The sequence below is a fragment of the Telopea speciosissima genome, chromosome 2 (assembly GCF_018873765.1).
Source record: "Telopea speciosissima isolate NSW1024214 ecotype Mountain lineage chromosome 2, Tspe_v1, whole genome shotgun sequence".
NCBI classification, from domain to species: Eukaryota; Viridiplantae; Streptophyta; class Magnoliopsida; order Proteales; family Proteaceae; genus Telopea; species Telopea speciosissima.
In genome coordinates this window covers 70521532-70543503 of record NC_057917.1, presented here as the reverse complement: position 1 = coordinate 70543503, position 21972 = coordinate 70521532, and the positions used below count along the sequence as shown (strand labels likewise).

Genomic DNA, 21972 nt, shown 5'->3' with positions numbered 1-21972 from the left:
CTAGCATTGGCCACAGGCTTGATTAACAAACGGTATTACCGAAAGGGCAGGCAAAACACGGCCGTAGTAGGCATTCCATAGCCCATCCCCAAGATGCGACTATGGCTATATATTTCCGACAGTCAAAACCATTCTTAGCCCTGATGCCAATCGATGGTAGAATACTATCCGCTTTGACAGGTGATCTCACGGCTTTAAAACACGCCATTTCAATTAAAGGTCATAGCATATATGCACACTCAATGGCATATCCCAGGCAATGTAGGATTTTCTGTGGTTCTACACCATGCTCCTCCACATAAACCATTTTCCCCAATATATCTATATATACGAGGGTCAAATGTACACAGTCATACCCCTGTTTCCAGAGCTGCTGTTTCCAAGACTTGAACCCATGCCCACCCTTAGGAATTTCCCCGTTTCCATCGAGGTGCAATAGTCATTTCATACACCTGTGTTTGAGCGCAGGGACCACGCGTCACATGCAACCAAGTAGCCTTCTTTCTCCCTATTTATATATATGGAAAAAGAACACTACCTGGTCGTGAGGCTCCTGCGCCAACATAGGATTGCACAAAATTATCGGTCCACCCCCATGAAAAAAAAAAAATTCATCCATATTGATGCCCTTGCACGGTGTAGGGGAATGCAACCAGGTAGCAATCTCTTGGCCACCTATATCTGAAAAATGGGTGATATAGGTGACAAGTGATTATGTTACTTCGACAAGAAGTCAAAGCCAAAGCCATCAGTAAAATCCAAGAGGAAACAAAATAAATAGGAGAACGTTCTTCAAAGTTCAAAACTTAAAAAGTTTCAGTAATTTCTGTTTACTTACCCCTCCACCAGAAACAGAGAATGCCTTCGGCAAAGTTACAGTTTCTCTACAGAAATGAAAAAACAAAAAACGAAATCTTGGGTTACCTATTCAATAAGTGCAAATAAATCAAAGACTTGTCACTGCCTCTGCCAAGTGCCAAAGGACTTCTTCAATAATGAAATAAGCCCGAAAGGAAACAAAATGAGCCTATTCTCATTACACCTGAACTGATAAGACTTTGTGCTAAAAATATTCAGACCACAGCTAGAACCTAATAGCATTCCTTTATCCTGAAGAGACCAAGACTTCTCCCAAGTCCCAACCTCCTAAGCTCTTGAACATGGATATGAAATTACAATGTTTATATATACATTGGCTATGGCAGCAAAGGTCAGTCACCTAAGCATCATAATTTAGCACTTTCTATTTACCCTTAAAAAAAGATGAGAAAAAAATAGCATCTTCTCATCTTTCTGCACTCTCAAGCTCTTCTTGATCCTCCATTTGGACTTCTTCCTTATTTGGGTTAACACTACCAATTTCATGACTACTGCTATGCTGAACGAACCACCAAGAGGTAGGATCTTCTTCATTGAGGTCCTCTTCATATTCATTATCCTTGGGGGAATGTGAGATCGCATAGCCGTCCATCCAAGCAGGACAGGGGTATTCAACTCCAAGAGCAGCCAGAACTTGTGAATCATTTGAAGGACTTGAAGCATGTGATGGTGCTTCCGAAGTGTCATGCCTCAAGCATGAACATTCTGGGACTGGGTGTGTGAGAAAAGATAGTGGCTTTGATCTTGTGGATGCTTCTGTTAACCCATCAAGTATGGTTCTAGTGAGGTGCTTGCGTATTGATGTCAAGAAGGTACGATTTGCTTGATATAAATGGTCCCGTATTTCATCTAAAAGCTTGACAACTTCTTTTCTGTGTTTACAAAGCAAAACAGCAAAGTAAGAAGCTGTGTTAATGATAAGCTGAAACGGATGACTCGAAGCTAGGAGTATGTGGTAATTCACTTGTCCATGTAAAGTTCAAATGTAAAGCCATATGTTATGGTCCATGTGTTGCAACAGAGAGGTCCTGGCTTTCTGTCCCAGCTCCAAAACAGAATTAGAGCACCGAAAAATGCGGCTATGAGTACTACAACTAGATCATAATGAGGATAAATCCCTCAACTAATGAGCCTGACCAGGAGATAAAGATATGTAGAAATCAATTCAATTGCGTCATACCAACCATCTGATACAATCCCATAATCAGGTTCTTCTAGAATTATAGTTAAATGGGTTCACAAAAGGACAGTCCATTCTACAAGTGCAACTGACATCAAACACACGTTATCTTTTGGCTATGTTAGTCGTCTAGATGGAATGTCACAAGGATTTATCAGTTGCATCAAAAGAACTATTTTTCAGGCCTGAACCTTATCTTTTGTAACTTCAGCATCTATCCGAATTATTTTGTCATTTACCCATTTTAGCTCACAATCCATGAATGCTTTTAATATTTGGAAACTTATCAACTAAGTATTGAAGATATGGAAAGAAATGTACACACATCATCAGTAAGAAGAAGACTAAATACCTATCAGGTCTGTATGTTTTTGATTCAGCTGATTGGTAGAGCCTGTGGCCCATCACCAGGCTTGCAAAATTTGGACGTCCTTTGCCATCACGATCAAATCCAGGGATGAATGCATCAGCTTCAACACAAATCACATAGTCAATTGCTTCCCATAGTAGTTTATGAGCATTGATTCTAAGCTCCATAACCGTACTCTGAGGCTCATTATCGTTCTCAGCAACCCAACCCCACCAACCCTCAATGTTGTATGATTTGGGTCTGGCTGGAGGAGGTGGCAGTGGACGAGGACGTGGACCCGATGTTTTCCATTTATCAAGCTCCTTTTCTCCTTCATCAGGAGGGGTGCTCTGAGAAGTGCCAACCAAGTGGGTTTCAGGCCCATATATTCTAGTAAGCTCCTTGACAGTGCAAAGGGATGTCCTGTCAACAACATTTTCAAACATTGCATGCAGAGGAATCAGTATCCTCTGGCCTCCAAATACTTCACCCCCTGAGATATATACTATTGTGTTTGATGAGTACCCATATGCACGAAGAAGAATGCCAACCTGTGGAATTAAGCATAAATTATTATGTACATTTTAAACTCTGACAATATGTTTCAAACTCATTATGTGATGTTTATCTAGTAGATATTCCTTTTAATCCATACTATAATATGGCCCATAACTCATCAACCAGGACCCTTTGATCAATGGGTCACCCTAATGGCGGGGAATCCAGAAGACATAGCAGACAAACCCAACTATGGGGCTGTTTCCAAAGTCACCTTTCTATTACCAGTATAAATAAAATTACCTCTGGAATGAAGGGTTATCATCAACGTGAATTGATTTTAGTACCATGCCTGATCCAAGAGATACCTACCATAATAGGCTGGATGAGATCATCCAGGCACAAATATTCCATCTTCTATGCTAGGCTACTAATTTCTGAAGGTTAGCAGCCAAATTTCAGGATCATCTCAAGTCTTACCTCCTCCGGCATTAGAGGACATGAGCCTTTACGATGTTGCATTGCAGAATTCACAGAAAGCTTGCCTTTGACAATCCCACGTTTTATCATCCAGGATCTTCTATGTTGAATCAGTTCAGAATGTACATCCTTTGGGAACAAAATGCAGATGATAAGATATAGAATTAACTTTGTAAACTAGGGAAATAGGGTCATAACCTATCTGTCATGCCCTAGAACATGAAGTTTATACCTGGAACAGTTCAGAGCAACCATGATATGCCAGAGCATCTCGAGTCATCCCTGGATCATAGGCTATAAATGGTCGTCCAGGAGCCCGCATCCTGAAAGAAGATCTCAACTAAGAGAAAAAGACCATTAAGACAAAGCACAGCTATGAGGGGTTATGCAGTTCCTAACCTATTTAAAATTTTAGTGGCAAGCTCCAGGACCTCCTGCCGAAAACTAAGAGCATGAAAAGCAACCCTGCATCTCAGCCTCTGGTACTCTTCAAGATGGGATGGAAGAATCGCCTGTGTCATTAAAGTTATCAAACCAAGATCCAAGATCAAATAGAAACAATTGGAATATCTGGAAAGAACTAAAAGCTTTCACACCAAAGTGAAGGCAAAGCTAAAACCATGCAGACAAACCAAGACTAGGAGATTGTTGAAAATGTAAGAGAGCAGTTTGGTCAAATGGAACTTCAAGATCAAAGAGATGGAAAAGTTATTTTAGGCATAGTTCTCATATTTTGAAATACCCTCATTTACATGCTTTGAAATGGAATATGCACTTTTTATGCAGTAAAAACATTTCCTTTTCAAATCCGTTATAGCTCAAGTTGATAAAAATGAGCCCGTTATAAATGACTTGTGACTCATTTTCCAAGAGACACACTAAGTCATAACAGAGCAATTGGAAAATATATGACGACATTCAGTCATACACACTAGTGATGTTTCAAGAGTCAATGAATCTCTTCATCAGCTCTCAATTGTAATCTGTCATCGTCACAGCAATTCCTTGAGAACTAATGTTTTCAAGAGTTTAGAATAGCAAATCCCTCAGATTGCTAACACGAATTAATTTATCAACATGGATACAATTTGATAAAGTGGCTGCAGTTGAAGTTCATGAAGAAAGATGAAGAGCCAAGAACAAATAGAGAATGGCTAGGGGTACAGTTGTTAATCCTCACTCAAGTCTTCATATTTAAGTTATATAACCTCCCTTCAGTATCTTATGGTGCCATAAATTTACTGGGAAATACAAGACACACAAATATATTTGAAAAATGAATATGATAAAGCTCTCACTCCAACTAGTACAAATATCTATCATGCCAAGCATGCCATGAGTCTTGTGCAACTTACTCAGAGAATAGAATTGATGTCGCCCCTCTCAGAGGTAAAGTAGCTATGAACCCTTTTATTTATTTTTTATGATTAACAGGATTGAAGTAATTATTAGTCATCACTGACTCATTGCCAAAATGTAGCTCATGAAGCTCACCCTCAAGGTATAACTCTTCCAATAGCCTTCAACACTCTGTCTCGCGAATCATAAACCAATATCCTTTTGCAGCATTATATAAGTTCGGAGAGTGTGCAGTATATAGAAGCACTAGGCAGTTTATAAATAAATAAATGCAATCAACTTTGTATAACAAAATGTTCAGTCCATATGTGCTAAGCTCACAACAAAATCAAATGGGTAGATTACACCTAGGGTCCCTAATGTTAGGGTATCTACGATTGGGTCTGCCACATTCTAGATACCCCTTTTGTGTTTGGGAGATGTTAAGCCAAATCAGCAGTAGTGATCATATGACTTATAAATATTTGTAAAATGACTAGTTTGCCCAAGACCATATAGATCCTCTTTTTAAGTCTAAAGAACTGATTCCTCTGTCCTCACTCAACACCCACTCCCACAGCCTTCTTCTCCAGTGCCAACGAACAACTTGGAAGAGCATCAAATACAGCCCCGACTGATGGATATCTCTGGACGGTTAGAATCAAACAAACTTTGATACTCTTTGAAACGACATACAAAAACCATTGAAGAAGTTGTTAGTAACCAACTGCCTGGAGAGAGGTTTGCAGACTCTGTGACCAGACATGAGGACTACACCAAGGCACCCGTACCAATATCCATTGCAACAATCAAATCAGCTGATTGAAGAAGTACAATATTGACAAGCCAAAATTGCTTCTGGGTTACCCACCAAGTCCGTATTTTTTTATTGCATTGACAAGCTCTTCGGCCTGTCTTCAAGGAAGAACAAAGACATTGACAATGACCACAAGAGCAATAGGCATCTATTAGGACCTAGACCGAAGATCACCTCCTCAAGAGTCTCAGATTGTCACAACAGTTTCAGGTGAAGTAGCGTGATTCAGGTAAATCCAGCGATTATTCCAGTGACAGATTTCCACTGCTGAAGGCTAATGTGAACGGGAAGAGATGCTGTCCCAGACCTCAAGAGGGGCAGGTGAGTTGAATCCCCCAATGAAGGAGCTGAGTCAGAAATGGTTGCCACAAGAACTACAACAGTAACAACAGTGCTGAAACAAATCCAACACTCGGTGGGTCAATGATTCAGCCCCTAATTCTTCTCCCTCTGATCCATTTCAGATCATTCCAAGACATACCATCAAGTGTATCAAACAAAAGAGAATTGGGAGATTGTATTAGGATGAAAAGGAAATTCCATTGTACTCTCATCCACTCTATTTCCTCAATCACAGCAAATTCGGTTAATTGCACAATAATACATTAGACAATATGGGTTAAACCAAGATTTGGAACCGACAGGCTCCGTTTGGCTTCAATCAATCTGGTTCCCCCCTTCATATCCATATCGAGAGATAAAAGCTCAAAGAGCCCAGGGCTTGCCCACAATCTCCCTTTCACACTCACCACTCTTCCTCCTCTTTCCCTCTCATTTTGTTTCTCATTCACTGTTGAGTTTCAAGAAGAGAATGCAGAAGAAAACAGGGTCCGCACCCCATGCGACCCCATTCTCTTTCTCCCTGAAACATGATCTGAGTTTCTCTCTCTAATTGGACCTTCTCTTATTCCTTGCAAAGAAGAAGTTATTTCAAATGATAAGAATTTATGGAAGATGCCATCCCATGTTACAGTCCAGCAACACCATCCATCTTTTGGGACCCAAAAAGGGGTATATAGAACAGTGAGGACCCAATCATAGATACCCCTAACGTTAGGGTCCCTAACTGTAATTTACCCAAATCAAATTTGCTGGCTCCAAAAATTTATGAAATATACTGTTAAAGACTACACCATGATAAAGGGGAGTCCCTATCATGGTGTAGTTGTGAGTCCTTAGTTTAGTTTCTATTTTAGTCTTATAGTTGTATTTAGACTTCATCTCAGATTCCTATTACAAATAGGAGTCTAGAATTATGTAATCTGACCAGTATAAATAAAGACATTGCCCGTGAGGGGGGGGGGGGGACTGCTAGCATCGACTCTTCTTCTCTAAACAGTCCCCTTTTCCACCATTCTCTTCTCTTCTGATTCTGGTTAGGATTATATTTCGTCACATAGACAAATATCAATCTCTCACGAGGTTAATCAGCTCTCTAGTTTACAGCTTATAGCATCAAAATGTACAAGCAGTAAAAGTCCTCTCCCTCTTCCCTCCAACGAAGGAAGGTGCAACAAAGATGATAAATACCATATGTTATCCCAATCTAATATAAACAATAGGAGGTTACACAGAGTGAGTATGCGTTCCATATGCCTCATCTCCAAGGATGATAAGATGAGATCAAACTTTTACGGAAAAAAGTAGTGATGCCAACAACTGAAGCTTTAAGACCTACGCCCCCCCCCCCCCCTCTCAACCTCACCACCCCCACCCAAACCCCACGGAAAAGAGGTAAAAAGGTAAGAAAATATCTATGATTTAATAATAAAAAAGGGTAGGTGGTAGCAGCATGGACGTGCTATTAAGCTTGGCAACACTTTATGCTCGATATCTGCAATGTGGCAATCCACCTGGCCATCAAATTTTGTGCACAAATAGGCCATATCATCCACTAACTACTTACAATATTTCAATCCAACCCGAGTTTTATATATGGAGAAAAAGCATGCCAAAATATAGTCAAAAAAAATTGGGAATAACTGAATACAAGTTGGGCATATGATTCAGTTTGATTACGGAATTTGACATTGAAGAGAGATTTAAAATTAGGGAAAGGCTTGGATGATTAATTCACCCCAAGCTTCACTTTATTTATAAGAGTAAATAAAACATAAAAGGTTGTACATGAGCAATGTGGGACTAAACCCATATACAAAACAATCAAATAAATAAAGGGAAAAAGGTCCAGAATACCCCCCACGGTATTCTGGCCCATATCTAACACTCCCCCTCAAGTTGGAGCATATATATCATGCATGCCCAACTTGACTAAGATAGGATGAAACAGCTTGCCATTCAGCCCCTTAGTGAACACATCCGCCAGTTGATCAGTAGACTTCACAAAGGGAACACAAATGAGGCCAGCTTCAAGCTTTTCCTTGATGAAATGTCTGTCAATCTCCACGTGTTTAGTGCGATCATGATGGACAGGGTTATGAGCAATGCTAATGGCAGCTTTATTGTCACAATAAAGCATCATTGGAAGATGGACAGCCACACCAATATCCTGTAATAACCCTCTAAGCCATAGAAGTTTACAAATGCCTTGGGCCATCGCACGAAACTCGGCTTCAGCACTGGACCTTGCCGCAACATTCTGCTTTTTGCTACGCCATGTGACAAGGTTCCCACTCACAAAGAAACAATAGCCAGAGATAGATTTTCTGTCAGGCGAACCAACCTAATCGGCATCAGTATAAGCTTCAACCTTGAGATGACCATTGGGAGATAAGAGATTCCCTTTCCTGGAGCAGACTTCAACTACCTCAAAATACGACGGACTGCATCCATATGAGAGGAATAGGGATCATGCATGAATTGGCTCACCATACTTACAACAACTGCTATGTCAGGTCTGGTGTGAGAAAGATAGATTAGTTTGGCCACTAACCGCTGATAACCACCCTTGTCAATAGGTTCACCTTCTTTCTCCCTAAGTTTTGTAGTAGCATCCATAGGAGTATCTGAAGAATGATAACCTAGCAGCCCTGTCTCAGTCAATAGATCAAGGACATATTTTCTTTGAGAAAGAAAGATGCCCTTTGAAGAGCGAGCAACTTCTATCCCTAGAAAATATTTTAGAGAGCCTAGATCTTTGACCTCAAACTCACGGCCAAGGAGAAGCTTCAAATCCCTGATAGCAACATCATCATTACCAGTCACTACTATATCATCCACATAGACTATGAGTAGAGTAACCTTGTCACCAATTCGTCTGATGAACAAGGTGTGATCAGCATTGCTCTGCTTATAACCTGCTGAAATCATAGCCTTATGAAATCTGCCGAACCAGGCCCTAGGTGACTGCTTCAACCCATAGAGAGCACGTTTCAACTTACAGACTTTGCCCCTAGTCCTGTCATCAGAGAAGCCTAGTGGAATGTCCATATATACCTCCTCCTCAAGCTCCCCATGGAGGAAGGCATTCTTTACATCTAACTGCTGAAGATCCCACCCAAGATTTGCAACATAAGATAATAACACCCTGATAGTGTTGAGCTTTGCCACTGGTGCAAAGGTCTCCTGGTAGTCAACTTCATAAGTCTGAGTAAACCCCTTTGCAACCAGACGTGCCTTATACCGATCCACTGAACCATCAGCCTTCTGTTTGACTACGAAGACCCATTTACATCCCACTGGTTTTTTTCCCTGGAGGAAGAGCCACAAGATCCGACGTGTTATTTTTGTGTAGTGCTCTCATTTCTTCCAACATTGCAGCCTTCCACTTTCCATCTGTATATGCTTCCTGCCAATTTTTCGGAATAGAGACAGAAGAAAGAGAGGATACAAAAGCACGGAAAGGAGAAAGAAAACTATACGAAACAAAGCGAGATATGGGATGTAAAGTGCAAGTCCTAGTACCTTTACGATGAGCAATAGGTAGGTCGGAAGGAGAGGGATTACCAGGAGATGAAGGATCCGGGTCTAGAGCCGACAATTGGATGGGTACTGGTGCTACAGTGGTTTGCAACTGCCCTTTGTTGGATCTGCCCCTTGTATAGGTGATGATGTTGGAGTTGTCGGCGATTCTCTTCTGAAATTCACCAATAGTCCTCTGGACTGGAGTCAGCTCCCCCTGGATAGGAACAATAACAACACTATTTTCCATGGTCTCCCCCTGTAAAGGATTCCCATCAGGTGAGGGAGGAACAGCCAGAGGAAGTTGGACATCCAAAGTAGGCTGGGCAGCAGCCGTGGGTGGTGGTAAAGTAGGTTGGACAGCAGCCTGAGGAACCTCTGGTAGAGGAATCTCAAAAGGCACATCTTCACTAGACCTCTCCCCCTGAAGAGGTGGCGAAGAATAGTAAGAAAGGGACTCATGGAAAATAACATCCATACTAACCATGGTACGGCGGGAAGGGGGATGGTAACACTTGTAACCTTTCTGGGTCGGAGAATAACCCAAGAAAATACAACAAAGTCCCCAAGGTTCAAGTTTGCCAGGAGATCTAGTATTCCTAGCATAACACACACAACCAAACACCTTGGGGGGGGTACAATAAAGGAGGAATTTCCCATTAAAATATCAGAGAGGCTACGAGAGTTAAGAACCCTAGAAGGCAGCCGATTTATGAGATAGGCTGCAGTAAGTACCGCATCCCCCCAATATTGAGATGGGACATTCCTTGCAAACAGCAAAGCCCTGGCCATCTCTAACAAGTGGCGATTCTTTCGTTCTGCCACACCATTCTAGGCAGGGGTATCAACACAGCTAGTTTGATGAACTATGCCATGGTCAGCCAAATATTTTTGAAATTGTGACTCAGTATACTCGGTTCTATTATCACTTCTCAAGACTTTGAGAGTAGCCTGGAACTAAGTTTGCATCATTTTATGAAAATGCTGAAAACATGAAAAAACTTGATTTTTTGTATGCAAAAGATACACCCAGGTATGCCGAGAATGACAATCAATGAAAGAAACAAACCAACGATGGCCAGAAATAGAAGGTTTACGACTAGGGCCCCAAACATCAAAATGCACCAAATTAAAACAAAAAGAACTCCTTTTATTTGAAATAGGATAATTTGAACGTGTCTGCTTGGCCAGAACACAAACCTCACAAAAAAAGTCATCCTTAGTACGAAGGGTGACCAAACTAGGAAATAAATGAGCTAAAATCCCTAAAGGGGGGTGACCTAACCTAGAGTGCCACTAGTAGAGTTCAGAAGAGACTATGAAGTTCTGGTGTGGTGGAGAGAAGCGACCGTCATCAAGCAGGTACAGCCCACTGTGCACTTTACCCAACCCAATCGTCTTCCCAGACTCCAGATTCTGAAACACACAATGAGAAGGAAAGAAAGTGACTTTGCAGTTAAGATCACAAGTAATACTATTAATGGAAAGAAGGTTAGTAGTAAAGTTAGGAATGTACAAAACAGAAGACAAGGGAAGAGTGGAAGTGCAGTTGATGATCTCCTTTCCAGAGATGGAAGAAAAAGAACCATTAGCCACCTTGACCTTGTCTTTCCCAGAAGTAGGAGAGTATCTATGAAACAAACTAGAGAAACCAGTCATATGATCTGTAGCTCCAGAATCTATGATCCAAGGATGGGAAGCTACAGAAGCACAATGACCCCTAAATGCAATACCTGACCGGGTAAAGTGTGAACCTGAAGGAGCAGGGGAACTGGTAGTAGCTGATGTAGTAGAGGCCGCAGCAACGGAAGACCTTAGCATACATAGGAGTACCTGTAGATCATCCTGGGATAGACCAGGGTCAGTAGCAGGGGCTGCAGTAACAGTCTCAGTCTGATGGGCCTTTGTCTTTGTCTTATTCTAGTTCTTGGCAGCCTCTTGAGCCTTAAAATCAGCTGGTTTCCCATGGAGTTTCCAGCACTTCTCTTTGGTGTGATAGGGTTTGTGACAGTACACGCAAACAACAGTCCCTATAGCAGAATCACCAAGAGAAGCATTGCCACTAGGAGCAGGAGTGGCAGGGGCAGTAGCCTTAAGAGCCGATCTGTCTGTAATAGGAGAGTGCAACATGGCAGCCCTACGGTTCTCCTCAGATGACACCAATGCATAAGATTGTTCAAGTGTGGGAAAAGGCTTATGGCCCAACATCTGAACACGGATCTGATCATACTCCACATTCAATCCAGCCAAAAAGTCATATACCCTGATCTTGTCCACGTGCTTCTTATAGGAAGCAATATCAGTCACTGTAGTAGGGTGGAAGTCAGAGAAATGGTCCAACTGTTGCCACAAACTACGGAGAGTAGCATAGTACTTGGAGACTGAAAGGTCCCCCTGAATGGTGTGAAGAACCTTCTGCCGAAGTTCATATACTTGGGCATCATTGCCAAGCTGCCCATACATTTCCTTGCAAGCAGTCCAAATCTGGGAGGCAGTGTCTAGGAGAAGGAAGTTATGCTGTAAATCTGAAGTCATAGAGCCTATCAGGTAAGACATCAGAACACCATTATTAGCAAGCCACTTTTCCTGAGCAGGCCCTGTGTCAGTGGGCAAAACACTAGTGCCATTAATATGGCTGGTGAGACCACGGCCAGCAATAGCAAAGGAGGCAGATCTGGACCATAGGAGATAATTTGAGCCATCCAATTTAATAGGGTTGGGAGGAAAACTATGGTAGTCTGGTTTGTTGTGACCATCATGATCCGAGGTGGCTGTGGAATTGGAAGAATCCCCCATACCGGCAGCAAAGAAGTCCAATAATCCTCCAAGTTACAGGCTGAAAAATGGAGGAGAAGCCCTTTATATTGACTAAATAAGTCTCCAAAAACAGAACCAGCAACCAAGTGAAAAAACCCTAATCGATTCTGTCAAGGTGTTGAAGAGACCCTAAATGGCTGAAATCGATGAAGGAAACAAGTGGCCAAAAAACTGCAGTGAATGGACTGAAATGGAAGTCGATGAAGCCTCTAAAACTGAGAAAAACACCTGTAAAAATCAGATCCAGAGAAGCAGCAGCAGCCCTAAGATCGATATGTGTCAGGGTTGTTAAAAAACCCTGTGATGGTGGAGGATCGATCTCAGGGTTCTTCAAAAAAACTGAACTGATGAAGCCCAATTGCTGTTGAGTGGAGCTTTAGAAGTGGAGAAGCAGCCTGCAGAAATTCAGGTCCAAAAGACAGTAGGAACCCTAAGATCGATAATTGTCAGGGTTTTGAAAAAAACCCTGTAATGGTGAAATCGATCTTAAGGAAATCTTCAAATCTGTGGGATAAGAACAGAACCAATAAAAATATCCTGCAGCAGGTAGTGGTCTTCAAAGATAGGTGGTGATTCCTTTGTTGTAGAGGCAATCCCCAAAAAAAGGCTGAAGGACCAATATCGCAGGCAAGTCTGGTTTGCTCCTATCGAGCAGCAGCAGAATCATGGAGCATAATTGAGGTAATGGGGGCAGCAACTGGATCGCATGATCACCTCATCAGTGCTGCCCTATATGGGATAGAGAACAAGGGAGAAAGAGAGAGAAAGAGAGAGGAAGGAGATCGAGAGAGAGGGAGGGAGAAAAAAAACTGAAATCGAAATTTATTGGTCCCTAATTCGAAATCTGCTCTGATACCATGAAGAGAGATTTAAAATTAGGGAAAGGCTTGGATGATTAATTCACCCCAAGCTTCACTTTATTTATAAGAGTAAATAAAACATAAAAGGTTGTACATGAGCAATGTGGGACTAAACCCATATACAAAACAATCAAATAAATAAAGGGAAAAAGGTCCAGAATACCCTCCACGGTATTCTGGCCCATATCTAACAGACATGTTGCTAATCAATGAGGAACCGCATTTATCCATAGGGTCAGAAGCTGCCACATGGCCAAAGTTTAGTTGGGACGTGTTGTTAAGCTTGGGAACACGTCCATGCTGCCACATTTTTGCCATAAAATTAACACAATAACAGCAACAACAAAAACAACACTCAGTACCTGCAAGCAGCCACCATCAGAAACAACTAGTTCAACCACTGAATGCCGCTTTAGTACTGGAAGAACATATTTCAGATAAAAATCTGGAGAAGCTGAGTTAGGCACTCTAAATACAGGTATTTCCTTTCTTCTCCTTGCCCTCTTGAGATTTCTTGGAAGGCTTTTTACAACTTTGACATCCTTCACTAAAGCTACTGTGAACTGATCCTCATTGTAAAGGTACGCAAAACTCTTGTAGTCAGAGCTGCCCAAAAAACATGAAATCATAGTTGGAAAAATTATTACTACTGGATTGTGTCATGCATAAACCACTTTAATAGAACTCGTTTGAAAGAAGAGAAACCTGATTCCTTTGCTGCTTGTGGTGGGCTGGAGTTCAGGAATTACTAATGTTGCATTCATAAGGCGAGAAACAACCACAACATCACAAATCTGGAAGAGGCAAAAAGATTGCACACCCGTCATTAAAGATGAGATATCCAAAATTCCAATAGCAAACTACAGGTGGGCTGAAAGTAAAATCCTCACCGAATTCCTGATCTCATGGAAACTTCCTTGAATCCTAACGAATATAAAGCCATTAATTGGTAACCTAGGAGCTGTCATGAGCATTTAAGTTGTGAGTAAGTAGACAAGGCACTCAAAAAATTGAATGCAATTGATGTAAATTAGCTTAACCAAGAACAATGTCAATCTCTTCTCTTCTCTTCTCTTTAATCCCCCCCCCCCTTTTGGTACATAGCTTGGGTTTAGACCCTGACCCTAAGGTTTCCACTAGAGGAACATGTTGGACTATTGGTTATCGTATTGTGTTTTGATGATGACTGTTCATGATATGTTAGGTAGTGTGAACCAAACATGTCATCTGATTGGTGAATGTTTGAATGGAAGACCAACATTCATAAGGCTTGGTAGTGATAACCAAGCCTTATGGGCATGATTATCCGGGTGTGTATATCTTATTGATGTAAACTTATAATAGTGTGCACTAACATATTTGTTAAGTGAAGTTCAAGCATCATACTGGAAGAAGAGAATTGAAATTAATCAAGCATCTCTCAAGTGGAGAAGCAAGGCAAGAAGACTCGAGCAAAGATTAAAAATGTCCAAGCAATGAATATCTCTCAAGGCAGTCAGTCAAGGATGATGAAAAAATTAAAAAACTTAAGAGCAGCTTACCAAGACCCAAGCTCAATAAGGGATGAAGAAAATCAAGTCTTGGAAGCAGTGAAGAAGATCAAGCTCCAATAGCATAGGATTTTTTGTATATTTGTTTAATCCTGTGTGTATAAGTAGTAATGGCCTAAAGCCCATAAAAAATACTAAAGACATTAAAGGAACAAACCCCAACCCTAAGTGGCTAGAAGACTAGGTTAAAACTGTCCAGTCAACAATTTTGTTGTCTACGGTCATCCGCTACCTCATGCCCATGCAGGTGTCCACTTAGCCGCGGAGATTACTGGTTATAACTGGAGTCAAGGTTTTAAGTATCCTTCCGTATCCGCCGATACTAACCAATACGTATCGTTTCTTTAAGGTACAAATATGATACCTAAAAAAATTTGTTATCAGTACATGTAAAAAACCTCATCCTTCATATATAATCAATTGAATGCACTTGTCTCGTCGTACTTTGTTCTCCTTTTTATACATGATATATTTTACATATTACTTATTTCTATAGTTTTATAGCTTGTTGAATATCTCGCATTAGGGGCAACTCATCTGGAAGCTCCTCAGGTACTAGATCAACAAAATCGGATAATAACTCTCAATTGGATTTTGGAAAAGCTAGTTCAGGTGGAGAAGTGACTTCCTTTGTAACCAAAGCCAAGATAAGGCCGGCTCTTGCTGGTTTGAAGGAACTCTCACTAAGGTAGTGCTAGCAGCTTAGTTCCACTAGACTCTCCTTTCTCTAACTTCCTATCTTGTTTCTTCACCGGCTTACTGTTGGCTTTAATGTCTTGTCGTGCTTTCTCTGTTGGAACATTTAAAGGGTTGAATAGTATGGGGTTGCCCTTAAATGTGAATATACACAGGTTCTTCTTGGATCCAAGCAACAAATCATTATCATAAATCCAAGGCCTACCAAGGAGAACGTCTATCAGCTGCATAGGTATGACATCACACCAGACTTCCTCGTTATAGGAAAACCCAATTTGAGTGGAATTGAGCACCTTTGGTTGACTTCTAAGGTGTTTCCATTTAGAAGAGAAACCATATAAGGTTGTGGGTACTTTTCTTTTTGTAGATTAGCTTTCTGGGCAAAGGTATGGGAAACTACGTTCATGTAACTGCCGCTATCGACTATAACTTGTACAACCTTGGGTATGCTGGCCATTTGACTGTAGAATATGTAATGTCGCTTCAATTCAGGGTATGTTGCCAAAGAGGATTCCCAGCTCATTTGGCCTGTGCCTGGTGCCGGAATATGCACAGCTCTATGGTCTTCCGGAGTAGGTTGATGTTGTGACATGGTGTCCACACGTTGCTTCAAAGAGACAATACGACCAGATAGACTTCTGCTCAAATCAGCAATCTGCCTCAAAATATTTTCTCTTCTCCTAACTCTGTAGAGTCAGATCCTTTCAAGAGTGGATCTCGATTCTGCTCAAAGAGACACCAAAACAGAGCATCCTCTGGGGTTTACTTGTGGGGTTTCTGATATAATTAACACAAGTAAATCTACTGTGAATATCAGCAGTTTACTTAGAGTTTAATCTATTAAAGTCACAGATACAATCACAACCAGTAGTGCCAATTGATGGAAGGAGAAAACAGCAACAAAGGGATATGACCTTGATTTCCCACCTATGGCCTGGATCAGATTCTCTCCAATTGAATAGAGTTTCTTACTCTCTCACTGTCTCTCATAGTTCATTGATTCTCTCAGCAGTAGAGGCATGAAAGCCAAATTAATTAAATATCGTCAAATCATTAGAAAAGCCCTTACAAGCTATTTTTTAAATAAAAAACTCCTGAACAGTTTAGGTAACTGCCTACCCACAATAACAACTCAATTAGGAAACCCAAACTTTTCAAAACCTCAAAAGGAAAGCCCCACCCCACCCCACGCAAGGTATAGAAGTTCTCCCAACAATAAGACTCTTTAAATAAAAAAAAAAATTCAAAAATAAAACAACTAAGATAACTAAGCCGTCGAGCTGGGCTGGGCTAGGCCCACTATTGAGCCAAAGGCTCTAATGAGGAACCATGGGCTGGTTCCTCTTCTTCTTCTTGCAGCTGTATGTTAAGAATCGCTTCCCTGCATCACTATGTGCATTTGAATTTATTTGTGTATTTGATCAGTACTTATCAGCAGCTATCAGAGTGGGATGAACTTCCAAGTATGTTGATTTATCAGACTTGGCTTGGTGAATATAGCGACGGGATGTAGATTTTGATTTTGGAGGTCGCATACTTTAATTATAATGCCATCGACATGGTTGAGGCTTCTACTTCTTTTGGGTCCCAACATGACCGATCAAGCATAACGACTGCAGAAGGTGTGTGCCTAAGTGAAAGTGAAGTGGTGGGCCTACCAATCCCATCCAGGGGTATGCTGGGATTCACGAAGAGCAACACTTTAAGATGTTCATGACCATATATGACATGGTAATCTTATTTTAACATCTATACATCAATCCATGTTTTAGTGCTATGGCCAATGCCCCAAAGCTCCCAGGACCATCTTCTAGTGGTACCATTCAATCCTTATGCAGTGTTTGAATTTTTACCTTGTTAAAGGAAACCCTCTACGAGCAATGCAAAGGGATTCCCTAATACCACTAAGATAGAATGTAACAAGGAAATATCCTCAGGCTGGAAGCAGACAGAGATATTTTAGCTTCCTCAAACAGATACAACCTCTCCCAAACTGATCCACCACCATGTACCACATTGAATTTGGTTGAGGATTTTCCCCCAAAGGAACACCAAATACATTGAGGGGCTCAAACCAATCTCACAATCCAAACTGTTAGCCAGAACTTGGACACCATCCACCAAGCCCACCTGATCATTTCACCCTTGGAAAGATTTATATGAAGAACTGAGACAGCCTCAAAGCCCAAAAGAACACCAATACTCTCACATATGAAGTAGGGTTTTAAACATCGGATCGCTCGAAGTTGCCAGATCATTCTTCACTTATTGAGTCCAACTGAGTCCAAGCCTGGCCAAGTCCGACTGATTCCAGGATGATCTGGATTGGTACGGAATCAGAATATGACCCAAATTGTCCCAGAATCGATGGAGACCCAGTTCCGAGTTCTTAAACTTGATAAGAAGGGAACAATAGAACAATAAAGGTTTACTGCAATATAAAGGTTTTTTCCATGAAAGAAAGGATATGCTAAAGCCTGAAAACCAAAGCTTTATGCCATGAGTTAGATTTCCCTCTTCAATGCCACAAATGAAAGAGCCCAGTGCTTGCGCAATGATCATAAATAGGAATGGTCTTCTTACATTAATACTTATAGGCTATAAAAGGACAAAGGTTATGGGGTTCATTGAAATTCGATACAGAATTGACAACTTCCAATTTTTCATTTGGCAAAGATAATCTATCAATCACATACTACATAATACTCTTAACAGCCACAAACTTAATTTTTTAGTTTTTACTGTATTGACATTGAACTGATTCCCGGTTTATTATCCCATATCCCCAAATCAAAATCCATTATTGATGAGGATCCATCCAGAATTTATCTTCTCATTGTAGTGCTCATTGTACTTGCTGAAATGCTGACCTGAAGTACCACATTAAGTTTAAGAGTAAGGGTTCTTCCTAGGATTCCATAAGCACTTCTGTCTAGGCTAATCAATATTATATTAAAGCCTATGTCGATATGTTAGACATTTAAAACCTGGTAATCATTTTATAAGCTTAAGAAGATTGGACAACCATGACAGTTTAGGTTTCCAACAAACTAGACAACAGATGACACTAAAGCCTAGGTTCAAGGAATCCAGATTTGGATTTTCTTTTATTTTTTTGGGTGGGAAAAGAATGAATAAATTGATAATGGCACTTTTGAGAAAAGAGGTAAAGAGGATTGCAGATATAAAATAAGACAAATAGGAAGAAAAATAATCTCCACGACAGCCCCAACAAAACCCTAAAAACTTATTAAAAAAGGAAAAGAACACCCCCACAAATAAGAGCAATGCTAGAAGCATCTCTAGAAACAGGGCTTGCATATAAAGTTACATTTTTCTACCTTTATCGAATGACTAAGTACATCTTTACATTTTAATGTGCATAGCCACACTGAACAAAAAATGTCTCTATTGGTCTTTAACTGAGCTTGATGTACTTGGAACTCAATTACAGAAGAAACTGCATTTCTGTTTAGTTTAAACTCCATGTAGAAATGTCATGTAAATGGTTCTAATGACTGAAAATTTGCAAAAAAAAATTCTAAACTTCAGATTTTCTTTCCTCCAACCTAAATAAAAAGAGACAATAGGCCACTGCATTCTTGTTAAGACCAGAATAGGTCTGTGCACCTCATATAACTATCACAGCCATCATTACAGAAAATCACATGAGATCTAACCTTCATAGTTTCCTCTGGGATTTGCATGTGGAAGTATAGACTCAAGGTGCCTAACAGGACCCCATAATCTTCTATACATTGAACTCTGCATAACAGAAAATAAAACTAATTAACACCAACAAAAAGGTGATAAGAGAATGTGAAATAAAATAATAAAAAAAAACATCATCTTGGGAAAAATTAAGCCTATCTTTGGGTACAGAAATTTGGCCAGTTCAAAATGAAAAATAATGGAAACCTAACAACAAGCTCGCTTAAGGGAACAGACAAGGAATTGTCAAATGTTTTCTGCATTAATATCAATCCGAGTACACATAACTGAAATTTTAAACTAAAACTCGAATTCGGCCATTAAGGTTATCATCTTAGCTCAAGTGAATTTGTGTTCCAATAAACATCCAAGGAGAAAAACGACTACAAAGAAGGACCAGAAGGTTCCAGCAAGGCCACATTGAAAGCTCCATGCCCCCATCCAAAAACTATCAGAGTGCAAAAATATTATGAACTGGAAGGAGAAAAAAAGGGGGGGGAAAAGATGAAATTTTGGAGGGTTTTGAGCACATTACACTTCTGCTAAGGTCTGCATTCTCGAAGATGGGTCGCCAACTGAAGATTCTGATTGAAGTCTGATACACAGAAATGTTCTTCCCAGTATACAAAGCAAGAAGAAAATGAGTACATAAAGAGAAAACAGAGAGAACAAGTCCAACGAGAGCAACCCATCTCATCTTTGACTTAAAATATCTTCCTTCAACCTTCATGAAAACCCAAAGTACAAACACCAGGGAAAAGGGAGAGATAATGACAGAGTTACAGTTCACTGATCTGAAAGCCTCACTCCGGTTTCCGTTGCTCTCCGGCAATAATCTTTGAATCCACGGAGAGATTAAGGAGAGGGCCTCGTAAAGTGAGAAGTCAAGCAGAGGAAGCACAATGGGATCTTGTCTTGAATAGTCTAACCAACCAAACACACCGGAAATGGAAAAATTGACTGTAACCACTACACAGATTTCAGACAGGTTACTCATGTTTAGTATATTGTAATGAGTATATAGTCACGTGACCTACGTCTGTGTCACGTGAGGAAGTGGAAGGGTCAAGTAACAAGGGTAGTAATGCTATTTGTGGGGTGGGGGATTGGGCTCCTCTGCAGCGTGACAGGGCGTCCGGTGGATATTGGTCCACCCAATAGTTTATTAGGTCGATTCTGAATCTATCGATAAGTTATTGATTCGATTTTATATATATATATGTATATGTATTGGGTTCTTATTGGGTTATAACGGTTTGATTTCGTTTTCAGTATCTTCACCCAGTTTCAATTTCAAGAAAAGTTCAACCCCTCCAAAAAAATAAAAGTTTCAAGTTAAGTCATTTTGGTTTGATTTTGGGTGTGCAATGCCCTGGTCTAAAGCCCATCCAATAAGGATCAGTTCGAGCTAGGTTTTGACACTTCTACTGATATCGATACTCATATGTTTTGGTTGTATCAAATCACATCAGATAATTGTTTTTATGTTACAAAAGGGGAAGAAGATGTGGCGGACAAGGGGGATAGCAGTAGGGTTTAAATTTTGATATCAGGTTTCTCTCATATATTTCCTTTTAATGTTTCAAATTTGATTTTAAATATGATTCTCAATATAGAAATAAACATTAAATTTTTTTTGATAAAGAAATAAATATTCAAAATTTTTTTGGTAAACATTAAATTAAGACCCCCAAACTTGACATTTCCTTATGTATATGATGTCCTCTTTTTCTTCAATAGATCAAATTTTCTAACTTGGTGTGGTACATGGCCAGCATCATGGCGCTGTAATTCTCATCAACTCCCTCAGACATACACTTAATTGATAAATTCGGCAAAATTCATGAATAATCGAATTAAATTTTATGATTAGTATTTAGTTCTGTCTGAATCAAAATAAAATTCAAAAATTTGCAAAACATATGGCTCCACCTTTTTATTTTCTTATAAAACTTTCACTTTCAATATTTTAGTTGCCATATAAGTATGACAATAGATTACATTTAATCGTTTACCAAAAAAAAAAAAAAAGATTACATTTAGTCACTCAAAATAAAAAGACAATAGAGTACTCACATAAGTCTCTCTTTTTTTTTTTTTTTGGTAGGAGTACTCACATAAGTCACAACTAGGCTTTCAAAATATAAGGGATTAAGGGGTGCGTGCAACTGTGGGCCTGAGGCTGGCCAATTCAAACCCAATAGGCTAGGCTAGGCTAGGCTGGACTTCTCAGTCCATAGGAAGTTAGGATTGAGAAAGCTTATTGGGTTAAGGTTGAGGCCTTTGGTTTATACACTAATATAATTATGCATATATATTTATGAATTGAAGCAGGGTACTCTCCACCTTGTATGAACAATATGAAATGAATATATATGAAGCAAGGTACTCTCCACCTACGAAGGCAAAGACGAAGACGAAGACGAAGACGAAGATGAAGATGAAGATGAAGACAAGTTTGTAGTAGGGGACAAATTTGAGGATAGCGTTGCAATAGCCTAGATTAATGCTCTAATGGTTTTGGCTTGGCATGCACAAGGAGAGGTGGAGGTGGATGATGATAGATAGAACTTGGGTTTTTAAATTCATTGCTATATGAATACAATTTCATGATGTTCCTCGTGAGTTATTATCTCTCAATTTAGAGAGTGTTGCTACATTATGGTATGAGAAATCACAAGCTTGGGCCTTCAATGCCGCTGCAGCTCCACCACCGCGCTTAGCTATTGGTGCCATGAATACTGGTTGCCAACAGGATGGCTCAGCTACCGATGTCATTACAATGATTCCTCATGATTATTGTTCTCTTCAACCAATCTTTGCATTAAAGGATTGTAACTCTATTCAAACGGTTACACATTTAAATGCTCAGTTACACCACATTTTCTGCTACAATATTTAATGTTCATCAACCTCAACAATTGACTAGTGGTTAC

At 40.1% G+C, this 21972-nt stretch overlaps 1 protein-coding gene across 1 annotated transcript; it reads right to left on the bottom strand.

The window, feature by feature from the left end:
- Positions 1-1013: 1013 nt before the first annotated feature.
- Positions 1014-19991, bottom strand: LOC122652601 (O-fucosyltransferase 27). Its single transcript, XM_043846385.1, has 10 exons — positions 19572-19991; positions 19006-19090; positions 13970-14040; positions 13785-13873; positions 13442-13685; positions 3786-3898; positions 3619-3709; positions 3387-3515; positions 2412-2959; positions 1014-1751 (listed from the first exon to the last, which is right to left on the bottom strand). Exons 1-10 carry the CDS (start codon positions 19764-19766, stop codon positions 1286-1288), a joined length of 2031 nt encoding a protein of 676 aa, XP_043702320.1. The 5' UTR covers positions 19767-19991; the 3' UTR covers positions 1014-1285.
- Positions 19992-21972: the final 1981 nt, after the last annotated feature.

Excerpts from the sequence above, each read along its gene's own strand:
- LOC122652601 (XM_043846385.1), bottom strand. The coding sequence starts at position 19,766 with ATGAAGGTTGAAGGAAGATATTTTAAGTCAAAGATGAGATGGGTTGCT. Across the intron at positions 19,091-19,571 it reads ATGCAGACCTTAGCAGAAGT|AGTTCAATGTATAGAAGATT; the intron begins GTAATGTGCTCA and ends TCTGTTATGCAG. Across the intron at positions 14,041-19,005 it reads TCCCAGAGGAAACTATGAAG|CTCCTAGGTTACCAATTAAT; the intron begins GTTAGATCTCAT and ends TGCTCATGACAG.